The sequence below is a fragment of the Muscardinus avellanarius genome (genome assembly GCF_963383645.1).
Source record: "Muscardinus avellanarius genome assembly, chromosome: 4".
In the NCBI taxonomy this organism is placed as follows: Eukaryota; Metazoa; Chordata; class Mammalia; order Rodentia; family Gliridae; genus Muscardinus; species Muscardinus avellanarius.
The window spans coordinates 42,080,182-42,098,780 of record NC_137789.1 but is presented as its reverse complement, the minus strand read 5'-3'; the positions used below and the strand labels follow the sequence as shown (position 1 = coordinate 42,098,780).

The following is an 18,599-nucleotide window of genomic DNA, read 5'->3' as shown; positions in this document are numbered from 1 at the left end:
AACCCAGAGGCTTTCTACCTCCGGGCTATACTCCCAGACCTATTTTATATTTTATTTGGAAACAGGGTCTCACTAAGTTGCTGAGAGCCTCGCTAAGTAGCTGAGGCTGGCTTCGAACCTGTGCGATCCTCCTGTCTCAGCCTCCCAAGCGCAGGGATTACAAGCGTGTGCCACCACGCCCGGCTCGCCACCTCAATTTTAAAGTCTTACCTAGCTCCCCAGCTAGAGTTCGGTTTCTTGTAACATCTAGCATAATTTTCATGAAACTACTGTTGCCATATGTTTACATCAAAATAACCCAATGTCACCATTTCCTGTGGCTTTAATAGTCATCAGCAAGTAACTGAACATCTCATGCATACTGACAGAATAGGGCACATTGCTAGTAGCCTTTTTCTCACCTCATGTCTTCCTTACCTCATATCTAGTCCATCAGCAAACTACCTCAATTTTATCTCCAAAATATATACCTTGCTAACTGTCAGCTTACCAGCTGCTGCAGTAGCTTTCCCTTGACTGCTTCCAGTGCTTTCCAACGCCTCTCTGCTGAGGCATCTTGAAAAAGTGAATCACCATCCTGCCTAGAACCAACACTTCAGTAGCGTTAGCACTCAAAATGAAAACCTTTTTCTAAGCCGGTATGGCCCAGCAATCTGCTTTTCTTTATAAACAATTATATGATTGTGATAATGGTAGTTTCCTCTCATTGCTACTTTCAAGTACTCTGATCTTTTTTCAGTTTTTGAAATTCTTTCACATCCTATTGTCTTTACAGAAGCTATTACTAATGTTTCAGGAATAGTTTTACCCCCACTATTTTATCGGCTTTATGTCTCACCTTTTTAAAAAACAAAAAACAAAAAAAAAAACTTCCCAAACTGGGTGTGGTGGCACATATTTGTAATTCCAGTACTTGGGAGGCTGAGACAGGAGAATACAGGTTCGAGGCCAGCCTCAGCTACTTAGTAGGGCCCTCCAAAACTTAGACCCTGTTTCAAAATAAAAAAATAAAAAATGGGTCAGGGGTGTAGCTCAGAGGTAGGATGCCCCTGGGCTCAATCTCCAGAAACACACACACCTTCCCCTTAGCCAGGCGTGGTGGCGCGCACTTGTAATCCCCTTGCTTGGGAGGCTGAGACAGAGGAGGATCCTGCAGGTTCGAAGCCAGCCTCAGCTGGCTTAAGAGACCCTGTTTCCAAATAAAATATAAAATAGGTCTGGGAGTGTAGCCCAGAGGTAGAAAGGTTCCATCCCCATTACCACCAAAAATAAATAAATAAATAAACATCCCCTTTTGTTTTCTGTTTCAGGACTTTTATGTTTCTTCCACAATAGTTAGCACAGTTTGTAACTTAATCTGCTTACTTTTTAGGGTCTTTTTCTCAGTTAGACTATACTATTTTTAGATTATAAGCCAGTGGCAAACAGTACGTGATATTTGTGAGCTTTTGTTAATTATTTATTGAACTAAATGCTGAATGAAGTGGCTAAAATGACATCTCATGGTTTAATTGGGTAATCAGTTATTGAGCTATAGTCTCAGGATTGTGGGTTTTCTTTATTTTTAGATAATTTTGGTGGTATTAAAAGAAGTTCTATCACTTTCCACATAGTTTTTTTGTAGTTGTTTTCTTTTTACCTTTAAGTCACTATCTCTTAATTTTAATTCTTTTCTTTTTTTTTTTTTTTTTTTTTGGTGGTACTGGGGTTCCTGGAAGCCCTTCTACCTCCGGGCTACACTCCCAGACCTATTTTTACATTTTCATTTTTGGAAACAGGGTCTCCTAAGCCAGCGCGCACGGCTGGCTTCGAACCTGCGCGATCCTCCTGTCTCCGCCTCCCAAGCGCGGGGATTACAAGCGTGCGCCACCACGCCCGGCATTAATTTTAATTCTTAAGGAAATAATATTAAGAATCTCCAAGCAGCCAGGCGTGGTGGTGCACCCTTGTAATCCCAGCATTTGGGAGGCTGAAACTGGAGGATCGCGGTTCATGGACAGCCCCAGCTACTTAGGCCCTCCGCAACTCAGTGAGTGAGACCCAGTTTCAAAATAGAGAATAAAAAATTAAGCAGGGAGTGTAGCTCGGAGGTAGAATGCCCCTGGGTTCCATCCCCAAACCCACAAAAAAAAAAAAAAAAAAAAAGAATCTGCAGGTGACAAGTAAAACAAATATCCCTAATTTCACTGAAGAGGGATCTTGAGATTTTGAGAGATTAAGTGACTTAATCAATCAAGGTTATGGCACAAAGGTGTTTCAAAAGCAAAACAATATCCTAATTTTTAGTCTTAGAATACGCTGTTATTTTCACTATTCATCTCTTCGGTTTCAGTGGTGTGTTTCGGGATTGCATTCAGAGAGCAAGTCCAATTTTCCCAGTGAATTACAATTTACTTTATTGCTTCTAAAATTCGCTTTTAAAAGATGCAGAAGTTTCTGTTGAAAATTACAACAACCTTTATAAAGGCTCCAGAATTTTTGCTTTGTTTGGTTATGTGACAGGACTTCTTCATCTTTTGATTTTATTCCACCAGAGACCTAGCCTAAAAGAGCTAAAATAAATAAATTGACCAAGACTAGTTCTTGCCCATCCAGCAGGTGTCTGACATATAGCAAGTACTCTGAAATTATAGTTACTGTTGGGTTATCTTATAGTCTACCCTGTCAGCTAAAGATAAGGCTTCTGAATTTCCATAATGTTGGGCCTTTTATATTTTTATGGATAAAATATTAGGTCTGTCTGTCTGTCTCCTATATACACATATAACTTTCAGCTGAACACATTGAGATTCTGGTGAAGTAGTAACTTGTCCAGAAGGACATAAATTTGGGACTTCAATGCTAATCTCAACTTGCCTTCAGAACCCACACTCTTAGGTAGAATGGCCCTTTTCTAGGTTCTAAACATCTTGAGGACAGAGATCATGCATTACTTTTCTCCATTTCAAGGTTTTAATGGCCTTGCATACTACTCTTTTTGCTTATTGAGTTTTGAATAAATGAACATGGGTGAATACTGTGTGATTTTTCTTGGAAAACCATAAAACTACAAACTGCTTAAAAAGAAAGCTAACAAGCTGAGTGCAGTGGTACACACCTGTAATCCTAGTATTTGAAAGGCTCAGACAGGAGGATTGCAGGTTCAAGGCTGGCCTCAGCAATTTAGTGAGATCTTCATTAACTTAATGAGACCCTATTTCAAAATAAAATGGGCTGGAGGAGTAGCTTGGAGGCAGAATGCCCCTAGGTTTTATCCCCAGTACCAAAAATAAATATATCAAAAGGAAAAAGAAAGATAACATAGCAGTGCTGACTCTGGAGTAAGCTTAGACTTACTTTTAGCCTGAGTAGGTATATTTGTTTGTTATTAAATGTCATTATTTATCATGTACGTGTATATGTGTGTGTGTGTGTGTATGTATGTATGTATGTATGTATGTATGTATGTATTTAAAGGGGGGAGAGAAATCTGTTAATTTCCCAAAAGAATTTGGTCTGGAGCGTTGGGCCTGACATATTTCTTGAGCAAATATCCTTTCACATGTTCTCATTTGATGTTTTCTAGCAAGAAACCTTTAAGACAAGTACATAGTTGGGTTTTATTTTTTGTTGTTTTGTTTTGTTTTTTTGGTTGTGCTAGGAATTGAACTCCAGAGGCATTCTACCTCCAAGCTACACCCCCAGTGAAAAGGGGGCTCAAGATGGTTTCATTTTAGAAGTCAAATGTTAGATCTTTTAAATGTTTTCCTCAGATCCAGGCTCTTTTACAATTTACAATCAATTTAACAAGTAAAGTCTGCTCAAATGAAATTGAAGTCTATTAAACATTACCTTCTTATTCCGAATCTTTTAACTCCTTCAAGGGCAAGTTCCTTTCATACCTCCATGTTCCCACAGTTCCTAGCCTAGTGCCTTGTACTTAGTAAACATTTATGAAATTGTATGGAATTAATAAAGATGATCTAACATGAAAATTGTCATTTCCTTGGAATCAGGAGTCATGAAAGAAACCCCAGCTCTCCTGCTGTGTCATGCCCTCTTGTGTTCCATTCTTTTTGTCAGCTAGCTGTCCTCATTCTGTTTTAATACCACCAGTTTACTGTATATGAAGTTAACTTTGACTCTAGAAGGAAATGCCTTAAAGGTCTCTAGGAAATTTAAAACTGAGTTATAATGTGAGGCCCATGTCATTGCTTAACTATAAAATCTAATATATAAATCAAAGCTCCATGATAAGAGAAAACAATACTTTCAAATAAAGCCCATATGGACAGTCCCAAGGGCAGACACATCGGATGTGAAGTGTTGATTTGCAGTTACCTCTTTTTCGTGGAAGTAAAGCTGAATAATACGCTCCTGTTTAGCAGTTTACTAATTATTTGCATGAGTGAGTGGGGTGGGGGTTGAACCCAGAGGCATTCTACCTCTAAGCTACACCCGCAGCCTGGTTTTTTATTCTTTATTTTGAAACAGAGTCTCACTAAATTGTGGAGAGCCTCACTAAGTAGCTGAGGCTAGCCACGAACCCAGTTCCTTCTGTCTCATCCTCTCAGAGTACTGGGATTATAAGTGTGCAGTGTGCCACCAGTGTTTAGCAATTCACTAATTTAAATAATGGTTAATTTCCAAGACAGTGTATCCTAGACCATCTAGTGTCTCAATGAAAAGAAATGATACTGCTGCTAAAGGACAGCCACTAGAGTGTACTCTTTGTAAGATACTACCTAAGAATTCCAGCCAGGCGTGGTGACGCACACTTGTAAACCCAGCGCTTGGGAGGCTGAGACGGGGATCGCACAGGTTTGAAGCCAGCCTCAGCTATTACTGAGGCTCTCAGCAACTTAGTGAGACCCTGTTTCCAAATAAAGTATAAAATAGGTGTGGGAGTATAGCTAGGAAGTAGAAAAGCTCCTGGGTTCCACCCCCAGTACCACAAAAAAAAAAAAAAAAAAAAAAGCCATTGACTTTACTCTCAAACTAGGATGCTTACGAGGAGTTGTTAATCAATAGTGATTTAAAAATTGAGAAGTCTGAAGTAGGCTTAGAAGAAACAGCTGCAGTTATAGACATTACATAGGTAGATGTTACACAGAAGGGACTAAAATCGACATAGGTAAGCACATATCATGTGTGTGCACCTTTATCACTGAGAACTTCAGACTTTGAAAGATTTTCATCTTTCTTTTGGGAGGCTACATCAGTAGTGTTGGCAATTGGTGTCAAATATATGGTGTCAGCCCAGTGTGGTGGTACACATCTATAATACAAGTACTTGGGGAGCTGAAACAGGAAGATCAGTTTTGAGGACAGCCTCAGCAATTTGACAAGGTTCTCAGGAACTTAGTAAGACTTACTATTTCCCAGTAAAAAAATAAATAAAAAGGGCAGGGGGTGTGTCTTGGCAGCAGGATGCCCTTGGTTTCAGTCCCCAGCACCACAGAAATAAATAAGTAAATCCATTAACTGTACACTCAGAATGACTATCAAGGTGGTAAATTTTAAAAAAAAAAGGCATATTGGTGTATGGAGGCTGAGACAAGAGGATTGCAGCATCACGACCAGACTCAGCAACTTAGACCCTATTTTAAAATTTAAAAAAAAAAAAATAGTGCTGGGGTTGTACATCAGGGACAGAATGCCTCTGGATTCAATCCCCAGTACTGCCTAAATAAAACAAATATATAGTGTGAACATTTTGGTAAATTTTTTACACATTTTTAACAGCTTAAATTCTTTTAAAATTTAGTAAATGACTCACTGCCATTTACATGAGTAAAATGTATAAAAAGTGATCATGATGGAGACTTTACTGAAAGGATTAAAGTTTTGTAGATGTAACCCTTGTGAGTTTCCAGCTGAAGAGATCAGAGACTAGAATTGTAGCTGAATGATGGTTCAGTTAGTGTAAGGCTTAGATAGAAAGGTAAGGCTAACCATATGAAATGAGAAAAGGTAAGTTTGCTAGAGAGGTTAGTATGAACTAAGAAATAGCCAGATAGCTGGGTATAATGGCATGTACCTGTAATCCCAGCTGCTCGGGAGGCTGAAGCAGGAGGATTGATTGAGCCCAGGAGCTTCTTTGTGGGAGCGGGATAGATCCTGAGGATGGAACCCAGACCTTTTATCTTCGGTCTATATCCCCAGACTTATTTTTTATTTGGAAACAGGGCCTCACTAAGTCTCTGAGAGCCTCACTAAGTTGTTGAAGCTGGCTTTGAACCTACAATCCTCCTGTCTCAGCCTCCCAAGTACTGGGATTACAAGTGTCACCACACCTGGCTGTGCCCAGGAGTTTCAGACTAGCCTGGGAAACACAATTGAGACCTCATTTCTATTAAAGAAGAAGGAGGAGGAGAAGGAAGATAGAAATGAAAAATAAATAGCATATTGGAATAGAGAAGAAAGGTAGTGATATTGGAAAGTAAGGGTTCCAGATCTAGATTCAGTCCTAAATCCACTTACTTTTCTGAGTTTTCTTACCTTTCTTCATTCTCCTTCAGCCCTATGGTAATACACAGTCACAGAAGGATGATTAGAACAGATAACATGAAAGTGGCAAAACAGCACAAAAGAAAAAGACCAAATGAAGACTGAGGAGCCAGCGTGGTAACGCGCACTTGTGATCCCAGCATTCGGGAGGCTGAGACAGGAGGATCATGGTTCGCAGACAGCCTCAACTAAGTGAGGCCCTCTGCAACTCAGACCCTGTTTCAAAATAAAAAGTAAGAAATAGGGCTGGGGGTGTAGCTTGGAGGTATAATGCCCCTGGGTTCCATCCCCAGTACTTCAAACAAACAACAACAAAACTAGTATGGAAATCTGATTTTGGCTTAGCTGTCTTGACTTTTAATAAATTGCTTAAGACCCAGCAGATTAAATTTCAATTAACGAGGAATTTAATCAGCTAAATGACAGCTTTTGTTTTGATTTTTTTGCTACAAATTTTTGGAAAGCCTACAAACTGGTTTTTAAAATATAAACGGTCTCTTTTTCTAACCTCATTTCCTTGATTATTTTTAGCAAATGCAGATAAAGTCACATCATAGAAACTTTGAACATTCATGTTGTTTTGAATATAGCTGTGTTATGAGAGGCAATCTGGCAAAAGTCACTTCTACAAGAACTGAAATAAAAGCTTTTAAAATGAGTACTTTAGCCAGGCATGGTTGTGCACACTTGTAATCCCTAGAGCTCCAGAGGCTGAGAAAGGATTGCAGGTTTTAGGACAGCCCAGTGAGACTCTCAGCAATGTAGTGAGAACTAAAAAATAGGGCTTGAGTTCAATCTCCAGGGCCAATAAATACATAAAAAATAATTTAACAGATGTGGTGGCATGCACCTTTAATCTCAGTATTGGGAGGCTGAGACAGGAAGATCACAGGTTCAAGACCAGCCTCAGCAACTTAGTGTGACCTTATTTTAAAATAAAAGATAATAAAAAGGGCTGGAAATACAGCTCGGAGGTAGTCCTTGGGTTCAATCTCTGGTACTAAAAATTTTTTATAAAAAACTAGAATGACTACATTGATTTACTAAGTTTATTGTGTTGAATATGACAAGAATATACAAGTGAAAAAGAAGTAAAGGAATTCAGAAAGGTAAGACATATCTGAAGCCTGTTCTTAAAACTCCTTAACATTTCTGTTGGTGAGGCGCAGAACTGTTAATTTGAAAAGAACGACAAAAGGAATGATTGTGATTAAAGCCAGATTTGGGGGTCACAGACTTGATTTTGCTCATGAACCCTTGTAAGTACCCATCTCATTTAAAAAATGTTAGGAAAACTGAGGGAGCCTTTTTAAAAAGGCTATGGCAGTGGGTTGGTACAACTTCTTAATCCCAGAACAGTAGAGCTATTAAATTATAGAATTAGTGGCAACAAAAGAGAATATGTAACATTCAACTGATTATCATTTAGGGCTGCTTTTGTGCTATGATGGAAGAGCTATAAAGTTGTAATAGAGATGCTATGGCCCACAACACTTAAAATATCTTTCTTGCCATTTACAGAAAAAGTTTGCTGATACTTGAATAGATCAAACATATCATTTTATATATAGAAGTAAGACTCAGATAGTGAATTTTTGTATCATGTTTTGCATTCATTCATTCATTAGTACTGGAGATTGAACCCAGGGTGGTCTACCTCTGAGCTAAACCCCCAGCCCTTTTTACTTTGAAACAGGGTCTTGCTAAGTTGCTGAGGCTATCCCCAAACCTGCAGTCCTCCTATCTTAGCCTCCCTAAATACTGGGATTACAGACATGCGCCACTGCACCCAGCTATAAGTGAAATGTTTTGAGATCACAGAGTTTATTATTAGTAGCAGTGCAAATACAGTTAGGTATTTTAACCACCTCTATTCTGTTGTTTTTGTTAGGGGATTGATACCTGGGTAAGATTAGAAACTTCTTGTACAGAATTTTGTTTATAAGTTCATTATATTCATATCACAAAACATAGTTACTAGGGACAAGGATCTATCCTGTGTTGTGTGTGCTGTGCTACTAGGTATTAAACCCAGGGGCATTCTACCTCTGAGCTACACTCCAAACCTACTTTGTTTTTTTATTTTGAAACATAGTCTCACTAGGTTGCTGAGGGCATCACTGAATTACTGAGGCTGGCTTAGAACCTGTGATCTCATGTCTCAGCCACCCAAGTACTAGGATTATTAGAGGCATGTGCCATAACATCTGGCTTCTATCTAGTTTTAAATGATTCCGTAGCAATCTTTAGTTAGGTAAGGGAGTGGAATTTGATTGTAGTGTATATTGTTTCCTGAGTATACTCTTTTTAGTTTGATATCCTGTCCAGGTTGATAACCTGATGTTTTCTTGTTGCCGGTGCAGCCAAATGGACGAACTGTTGAAGTGGCTGAGGATGAAGTTGTTCGAACCTCCCGAAGCCTAACACCAAAGCAGCCACCAGATGCAGACAAGAAAAATGAAAAAGTAAGCTTGAGAGAATTTGAAGTTAAGTGCAAGTTCTTAATGAAGAGAGTTCCATATAGCAATGATGCTTTCTTGTTTCACTAGGCAGTATGTATATCTTCCATTTAAAGAAAACTCTGAAAACCTGAACTAATCATAGTGGATTGATGGTACAAGTTTAAGGTGCTTGTTGTTTTTTTTTAAAAAAATATTTTAATCATTGCTCTGGTATTAAATATTTATTAACCCAAAAGCAATTTATTTATGACTTAAATAAACACCTTTTTATAGTAAGGTTCGAGAATATATATATATATATATATATATATATATATATATATATATATATATATCCTCTTGAAGAATGGAATTGTGTTACTTTTGTTGATAGTGTGCCTGTAGTATTAAAATAACTTAGCCTGTAATTCCAATACTTGGGAGGCTGAGATAGAAGGATAGCATATTCTAGGTCAGCCTCAATAACTTAGTGAGACTCTGTCTAAAAAATAACAATAATAAATAAGGCCAGAGGTATGGCTCAGAGGTAGAATGCCCCCTGGGTTCAGTCTCCAGTAAGCACACACACACACACACACACACACATACACACACACACACCCGACACACACACACTCAGAACCTTAGCAGAATTTTCTAGTGGTGGTGTGGTGAAATGGATTGCTATTGTGATGGAGACTTGTCTACTTTATTACACAGTTTGGCTTTATTTAGCAAAAGAAATATTTGGTTCACAGGTCAGTAAATTATTAAAAGGCTTCAATGAGCACCTTGTTTTAGATGTAAAGTTTGCCAAATAAGACAATCTATCATGCCCCATAAATGGCGCATTCCTGGGCTTTTTTTAATTTAGTTTTCCAGCCCTTGGTGTTAGAACTTGCTCTTGTTTTTTGTTTTGTTGTTTACTTCACCTAATTTGGAAGTAGACAAAATAAACAAGAAAGTGTGTGTGTGTGTGCGCGCGCATGTGTGCATGTTTTAACTAGAGATGGAAGTTCCTTTTTGTATATTGAATTACCATTACCCTACCTTTTGTTTTTTTATAACCCTGTATATGCATAATCTCTTTGGGGGCAGAGGGACAGCTGCAGGGAGGTAAGTAATTCCAGGAACCAGAGAGCAGCAATTCCAGTCCTGTAGTATGAAATGATTGCTACAATTAGTTCTCAAAATTTCAAAATGTCTTTGAAGAACTTGAGAGATTAGTTCTCCCACTATAACCCAGTGAGATTGGTCTAGAGCCAAAATAGCTGCAGGTAGAAAGAATCGAAATGAAGGATAGTTGTAGGAAAGAATTAAATTTTTTTCTGACTTTTCCTTTGACAGAAAAGAAAATAATAAATGTGTTCTTTAATAAATAAGCATATGCTTTAAGGATTGTGAGTTTATAGAGTAAATAGTTGATATGCCTAATAAGGAGCTTCCCACCTTTTCTTTTTCCCACCTGTTATTTCCTAGATCCTAGGCTTTCTCTATTACTGAGTATTTATTTATTTATTTATTTATTCATTCATTCATTCATTCATTTTTGGTGGTACTGGGATTCCTGGGAACCCTTCTACCTCTGGGCTACCCTCCCAGACCTTTTTTTGGGGCGGGGGGATTACAAGTGTGCACCACCACGCCTGGCTTAGTGAGCATTTTATATTTAATCTTGCTTCCATTCCCTGAATTATAGTAAAAATTTTGTAGTTGGAATAATTAATGGGCTACCATTAATATCACATGTACATTAGGTGTAACAAGGTGTCAAATTAAGTTGAAAGTTTTAATTAAATGTACTGTGTACATTTAGACACTATGCAAGGTGCGATATGTTTATGTGTATGACTGTATTTACCTGTATATCTAGTAGGGATCATTTATTAAGTACTTAGGTATGTTTTATAGACATTATTGTAATTTTTCTTTTTCTTTTTTTTATTTTTTGCTGGGCATTGAATGCAGGGACATTCTACCTCTGCACCCCCACCCCCTATTTTATTATTTGTTTATTTTTGTAGTACCTCCAAGCAATACCCTTTTTTTTTTTTTTTTTTGTAATTTTGTATTTTGAAACAGGGTCTCACTAAGTTGTGGAGGGCTTCTATTAGTAGCCAAGGCTGTCCGAGAATCGTGATCCTCCTGTCTCAGCCTCCCAAGTACTAGAATTACAAATGTACACCGCCACAACTGGCTTTTTATTTTGAAACAAGGACTTACTAAGTTGCTGAGGCTGATCTCAAACTTGTAGTCCTCCTGTCTCAGCTTCCCAAGTAAACGAATTACAAAGATGTGCCACCACACTTTGACTAAATAATTATTTATATTCATTACTTGTCCTCACAATAGCTCTGAGGAGGTGGTGCTTTATAAATGAGAAATCTGAGACTTACCTAAGCTGCAAAAAGTACAGTCAGTTCTAACCCAGACCCATCTGAGTTCAAAGTATGTATTTTTACTGCCCTCCATTATTTCTTTGTGTGTGCAGTACTACGGACTGAACCTAGGAGTATTCTGCCTCTGAGCTACACTCCCAGCCCTATTTCTTTATTTTTTATTTTGAAACAAGGTCTCACTAAGTAGTAGAAGCTGGCTGGGAACCTAGTATCCTCCTTTCTCAGCCTCAGTATTACAGGTGTACGCCACCATGCACAACTTCTGTTGTTTTTTCTGTTTTTTGTTTTGTTTTGTTTTTGGTGGTACTGGGGGTGGAACCCAGAGGCTTTCTACCTCTGGACTATACTCCCAGACCTATTTTATACTTTATTTGGAAACAGTGTCTCACTAAGTTGCTGAGAGCCTCACTAATAGCTGAGGCTGGCTTCGAACCTGTGTGATCCTCCTGTCTCAGCCTCCCAAGCACAGGTATTACAAGCGTGCACTACCACGCTCAGCTAATTTCTCTTATTTCTAATCTTCTCAAAACCCGCTAGGCAGATAGTAATCGTTCTTATGTGTATGTGGCACTGAGCATTGATTCCAGGGACATTGTACCTCTGTGCTACACCCACAGGCCTGTTTTGTTTTGTTTTGTTTTGTTTTTGAAACAATGATTTGCTAGGTTACTGAGAATCTCACTAAGGTGCTGAGGCTGCTCTTGAACCTGTGATCTTCCTGTCTCAGCTTCCCAGTTACTGGGATTACCAGGCATATACCACCATGCCCTGCTGATGGCTCTGAAGCCTAGAGAGTAAGGGATTTTTTTCCTTTCATTAATTTTGTACAGCTTTTGAACTAGGATTTGGACCCAGCTTATTCTGACTCCAAAGCCCATGCTTTTTCTCCTTTGACAGTACTGTTTTTTAGTTGCTAATTTTTCAGTACCAAGCTTCTCTCTTTTGTTTATTGGTAATTTGATTTGATTTATTGACTAATAATAAAAATGGCTAGAGTTCCCTTTTTGCCATCCTGCATCTTGAACTTAGCCTTTTTAATTTGGCTCAGTACCAAGTAACTCATTTTAGTTAATTTTTCACACTGCATATGTTTGATCTTTTTTATATAAACATTTTTGATATATATGTACACATTATTATTCTACGTCGTTATATTTTATTTTCCTCTAAAAGCTATATCTTGAGCACTTTGAAAGTACAATTTTTGCCCAGAGAATAACTACATCTTAAGCTGTGATATTACCTTGCCTTGTCATTGGAGTAAGCCTATAGATTAAAAACTTTGTCTAGAAACTGCATATAACAAGAACTAGAGAGCTATAAAGCAGGTCAAACTACCACAGTTTTCTAGGACTTTATTTGGACATGAAGATAATTTATGCTGGTTTCTAGTAGAAATCACATAGGGCCCTTAGCCAGGCAGAATGTATTGTGCTAATAGATGCTGTAGGGAATAAAGAGAAATATAAGATGTTCTTACCCTGGGAGAGATTGCAGTCTAGGTAAGGAAAGGCAGATAGAAAGAAGATAGCTTGTAACCTAAGACTTTGAGTGCCAGGTATTCAGAGGAGAAAGGTTATTCTACTTAGATAGGCAGAAAAGATGGACTTACTCATACTCCTAAGGTATTTCTGTAAGTAGAAGTGGGAAGGCCAATTTCGGAAGAGAGAGAAACAGATGAACACATTCAGACATTCACAATAAAACAAATGAGCATATTCAGATTTACTAAAGGGGAAACCCTAGACAGGTTTGACTGGTCAGGGTGGGGTTACAATAAAAATAAAGATATGTTGAACTGGCAACAGCGTTTGTGATTAATGAACCAGTTCTGCATCTGTGATTATAAAGTTCTGAATTAAAGTAGAAGTGTAAAAGTTGCTAGAAAGAAAATTATAAAATTTGGTTACCACCAGAATAAAACCAATGGTATCTACTCAAATCCTAATATTCACTATATGTACTGTTCATTAGGTCATACATTTTTATGATACCACACAATGTACAAAATATTTTCACAACCCTTAATCCTGATGAACTGAGGGAATATTACCTTTTTATATTATAGTTCAATTTTTTAAAAAGTCTAGCAAATTGCTAAAGATCAGCCAAACACAATGGTATGTATATGCCTATAATTCCAGCTACTTAGGAGACTGAAGCAGGAGGATCACAAATTCAATGCCAGCCTCAGCAACTTAGACTCTTTCTCAAAGTAAAAAATAAAATGTAGGGCCAGGATATAGCCCAGTTGTAGTGCTCCACTTGGTTCCATTGCCAGCAACACACTTGTGCAGGAGATACAGATACACAATTAGCTCAAGTTTTCAAAATGTGGCAAATGAAGTCTTGGAAAGGGGCCCCAGTAACCCTTTTGTTGGGTCTTTGAAGACAGAACTATTTTCATAATAATTAAGACTTTGGGCATCATGGTGCACACTTGTAATCCCAGTATTTGGGAGGCTGAGACAGGAGGATCACAGATTTGCTGCCAGTTTCAGCTACTTAGGTCTTGTGCAACTTAATGAGACCATGTTTCAAAATAAAGAATTAAAAATAGGGGGTGTAGCTCGGAGGTAGAATCCCCTGGGGTTCAATCCCCAGTACTGCAACAACAAAAAAATTATTATGACATTATTTAGCCAGGCGTGGTGGTACACGCTTGTAATCCCAGCACTTGGGAGGCTGAGAAAGGAGGATTACGCAGGTTTGAAGCCAGCCTCAGCTACTTAGTGAGGCTCTCAACAACTTAGTGAGGCCCTGTTTCCAAATAAAGTATAAAATAAGTCTAGGAGTATAGTCCAGAGGTAGAAAGCCCCTGGGATCCACCCCTAGTACCACCAAATAATAATAATAATAATAATAATAATAATAATTATTATTATTATTATTATTATTATTATTATTATTAATGACATTATTTACCTTTTACATTGTGCTGATGCTTATGAAAGCAATGGCAGGTAAAACTACTGGCTCTTTACCACAATTCAAGGCAGTTGTCCTATACTCACAGTGGGGAAAAAAGGTTGCTAGTTTTATTTAAGATATCTTAAACTAAGAGAGCTTCAACCAGAAAGAAAGTGATTAATTATTAATTTTATCAAATCTTCATCCTTATATACATGCTTTTAACTATTCTGTGTGATGAAATAGAATAAATGTACAAAATATGGTACATACCAAATGGCAGCGGTTATCTTAAAAAAACTTATACAATGTGTTATAAACTGAATTAACCACTTATTTCATTTTACTTCATTTTTACTTGAATGATAGACAACCATGGTTGTGCAAACTTGGGTATTTGCATACATTTTATTTTATTATAATTTATTTTGCAGTACTGGGGATTGAACCCAGGGGCATTCTACCTCTGAGCTACATTCTTAGCCCTATTTTTTATTATTTATTTTGATACAAGGTCTCACTGAGTTGCAAAGGGCCTCACTAAGTAGCTGACACTGGCCTCTAATGTGCTCTGTGATCCTCAGCCTACCAAATACTGTAATTACAAACATGTGCCACCATGCCCAGCTTACATATTTTTTCTTGAAAAATAAAACAATCTTGTCAATTCAAGGATAATAGTGGATAGCATTTGTTACGAATGATACAACCATTTGTTGTGGGGTGAAAATTAGATATTTTGAAGATTTGTGTCTGCCACCATGAGCTTGACAACTTCCTAGTACTTAAAGAATCTCTGAGATCAGCTGTGATATTAACAAATGTGACTTGTTTAAAAAAGAATATCATGTAACAGAATGTCTTAACATTTTGAAAGCTATCCATAACACAGTGAACCAATATTTTCCAGTTGACCAGTAGTGCATGTTACAAAATTATGCATAAAAATTAATTCCGAGAGCAAGATAGACCAATGAGTTTTATTACTTTGTGTATGGATAGAGGGATTACTGGAGATTGAACTCAAGACATTTCTACCTCTGAGCTACACTCTCGGGCTCCCCCCCCCCCCCCCCCCCCCCCCCCCGTCTGAGGATGGAACCTAAGGGCATTTGACCTCCGAGCTACACCCGCTGCCCTATTTTGTATTCTTTATTTTGAAACAGGGTCTCACTAAGTTGCAGAGGGCCTCACAAGGTAGCTGAGGCTGTCTATGAACCGTGATCCTCCGGTCTCAGCCTCCTGAATGCTGGGATTACAAGTGTGCACTAGCACACCCGGCTCCCTATTTTATTTTTATTTCGAAACAGGGTCTCACTAAGTCATTAAGCTGCTTGCTTGAAACCTGCAGTCCTCCTATCTCAGCCTCCTGAGTACTGGAATTACAGGCATGCACCACCATGCCCAGCTAGACCAATGTAGTAGATTTTAATGTAGTAAAGTATAGAAAGTTCATTCATGATCCAGGCTTGAAAACACATACTGCCCTGTACTTGGAAAGCTAAGACAGGAGGTTTGCAGATTCAAGGCCCAATGCTCTGTAACTCACAGGTAGAACAGCCTGGGTTCAATCCCCAGTACATAAAAAGAGGAAAGGGAGGAAGGAAGGGGGAGAGTTCATTGATGCATTTCAGATTCCATGTCTTAGTTTTTTATTTTTGTTTTTTGGGGTTTTTTTGTGTGTGTGGTGGTGGTAGTTCTGGGGGTTGAACCACAGTACATTCTGCCTCTGAGCTGTACCCATTATTAGGGTCTAAGTTGCAGAGAGTTTTGCTAATTTGTCGAGATCTTGAGCCTGTGATTTTTCTCAACCTCTTAAGTACTAGGATTACATCACCACACCTGGCTATAGTAACACGTGTGTGTGTGTGTGTGTGTGTGTGTGTGTGTGTGTGTGTGTGTGTGTGTTTTGCTGGCATTTGAACCCAGGAGCATTCTGCCTCTGAGTTATACCCTATTTTATTTTCTACCTGGAAACAGGGTCTCACTTAAGTTGTTGAAGCTGATCTCAAACCTGGCCTCCTGTCTCAGCTTCCCAAGTACTGAGATTATAAGTGGTGTCATCACAGCTGGCTTGCAATAATATCTTAAACTAGCCGGGCGTGGTAGTGCATGCTTGTAATCCCAGCATTTGGGAGACTGAGACTTGAGGATCACGGTTCATGGACAGCCTCAGCTACTTAGTGAGGCCTTCTAGGCCCTCTGCAACTCAGTGAGACCCGGTTTCAAAATAAAGAATAAAAAATAGGGCAGGAGGTATAGCTGGGAGGTCGAATGCCCCTGGGTTCCATCCCCAGACCTGCAAAAAATATAATATCTTAAACTATCAATTGATGAGAGTTTTGTTGTAATAATTTTTTCTTCTCCTACTTAAAAAACTCTTCATACTTTCCCACTCCTCTTAGAAAACACTTATAGAGCCAGGTGTGGTGGCGCATGCTTGTAATCCCAGTACTTGGGAGGCTGAGACAGGAGGATCTCACAGGTCGAAGCCAGCTTCAGCTACTTAGTGAGGCTCTCGGCAACTTATTGAGACCTGGTTTCCAAATAAAGTATAAAATAGGTCTGGGAGTATAGCCCGGGGGTAGAAAACCTCCTGGGTTCCACCCCAATACCACATCAAAAAAAGAAGAAAACACTTGTAGTTTTGTATATAGTAGAAGGGGGGGGGCTGGGGATTGAACCCAGGGCTATTATACCTCTGGCCCCCAACTCTATTTAAATTTTTTGTATTAGCCGGGCGTGGTGGCGCACGCTTGTAATCCCCGTGCTTGGGAGGCGGAGACAGGAGGATCGCGCTGGTCGGAGCCAGCCTCGCTGGCTTAAGAGACTTTCCACATAAAAATGTTAAAAAATCGGTCTGGGAGTGTATACTGGAGGTAGAAGGGCTTCCAGGAACCCCAGTACCACCCAAAAAATAAAAAAAAAATTTGTTTTAAAACCTGGTTACAATAATTGGTAAAACAAGACTCTACTTCAAAGTTTAATGTAGAAAACTTAAAACAAGCATATTTTCAAATGTTAGTGATAAGTACTATGAAAGAAAACAAAGGAGACATACTGCTGTAGGCACATCCTGACCTGCAGTTCTACTTCTTCCATTCTGGAAAACACCAGAATAGTATTGAGCAAAAGAACCTCAAATATAAGCCGAGTGTGGTGGCACACGTGTGTAATCCCTGCACTTGGAAGGCTGAAACAGGAGGATCACACAGGTTCAAAGCCAGCCTCTGGTGGCTTAAAAGACCCTGTTTCCAAATAAAATATAAAATAGGTCTGAGAGTGTAGCCTGGAGGTAGAAGGCCCCTGGGTTGCATCCCCAGTACCCCCCCAAACAAAAAGAACCTCAAATATATACACCATGCCAAATTTGTGTCTATATTTAGACAAATGAGGAAAAAGTGCCAAAATGTGGAACACTGTTAAATAGGGAGTTGCCAGATTTGTTTGGATTGAAAGAATGAAGATAACTCTAAAGCAGTGGTTTTCAGACTTTTTAAATGGCAGCTGCTTAAGTTTTCAAAATAAATTCCACTAGCAGCTTTGATTTCATCAAGTATATGGGGGCAAGGTTGAACTCCCAGTTCTACACTGAACTATATCCCAGCCCTTTTCATTTTTCATTCTGAGATAAGTTCTCTATAAATTGCCCAGGCTAACCTTGAACTTGAGGTCCCTTAAGTACTTTTTGGTTTAACTTTTGTGTGTGTGTGTGGGGGGGGGGGTACTGGGAATGTGGGAATGAGACCTAGGGGCTTTCTAACCTCCAGGCTACACGCCCAGACATATTTTATATTTTATTTGGAAACGGTATCACTAAGTTGCTGAGAGCCTTATTAAGTAGTTGAGGCTGACTTCAAACCTGTGTGACCTTCTGTTTCAGCCTCCCCAGTACTGGGATTACAAGTGTGCGCCACCACGCCTGGCTAACTTTTTTTTTTTGGTAGTACTGGGGGTGGAACCCAGGGGCATTTTACCTCAGAGCTACACCCCCAGCCTATTTTTTAGTTTTTGAAACAGGGTCTCACTGAGTTGCAAAGGGCTTTACTAAGTAGCTGAGGCTGTTCACAAACTGTGATCCTCCTGTCTCAGCCTTTGGAAATCTTGGGATTACAAGTGTGGACCACCATGCCTGGCTTTTTTTTTTTTTTTGAAACAAGGTCTTGGTAAATTACTGAGACTTGTTTTACAAGCATGTGCTACCATGCCCCACTCAGGTACTGTGTGTGTGTGTGTGTGTGTGTGTGTGTGTGTGTGTGTGTGTGTGTGTGTGACTAGGGATGGAACCCAGGGGCTTTTCTACCTCCAGGCTATATTCCCCAGACCTGTTTTTTTATATACTTTATTTAGAAACAGCGTC

General features: G+C 39.0%; 1 protein-coding gene across 5 annotated transcripts in view; it reads left to right on the top strand.

The window, feature by feature from the left end:
* MTDH (metadherin) overlaps nucleotides 1–18,599 on the top strand; it is a gene marked incomplete at both ends in the record, with an annotated part of 82,293 nt that overhangs the window by 6,071 nt on the left and 57,623 nt on the right. For all 5 annotated transcript variants that reach the window (XM_080693518.1, XM_080693517.1, XM_080693516.1 and 2 more), the window contains one exon: nucleotides 8,853–8,954. In XM_080693518.1, coding sequence (XP_080549644.1) covers nucleotides 8,853–8,954 — 102 coding nt within the window. The remainder of the gene's footprint in view (nucleotides 1–8,852; nucleotides 8,955–18,599) is intronic.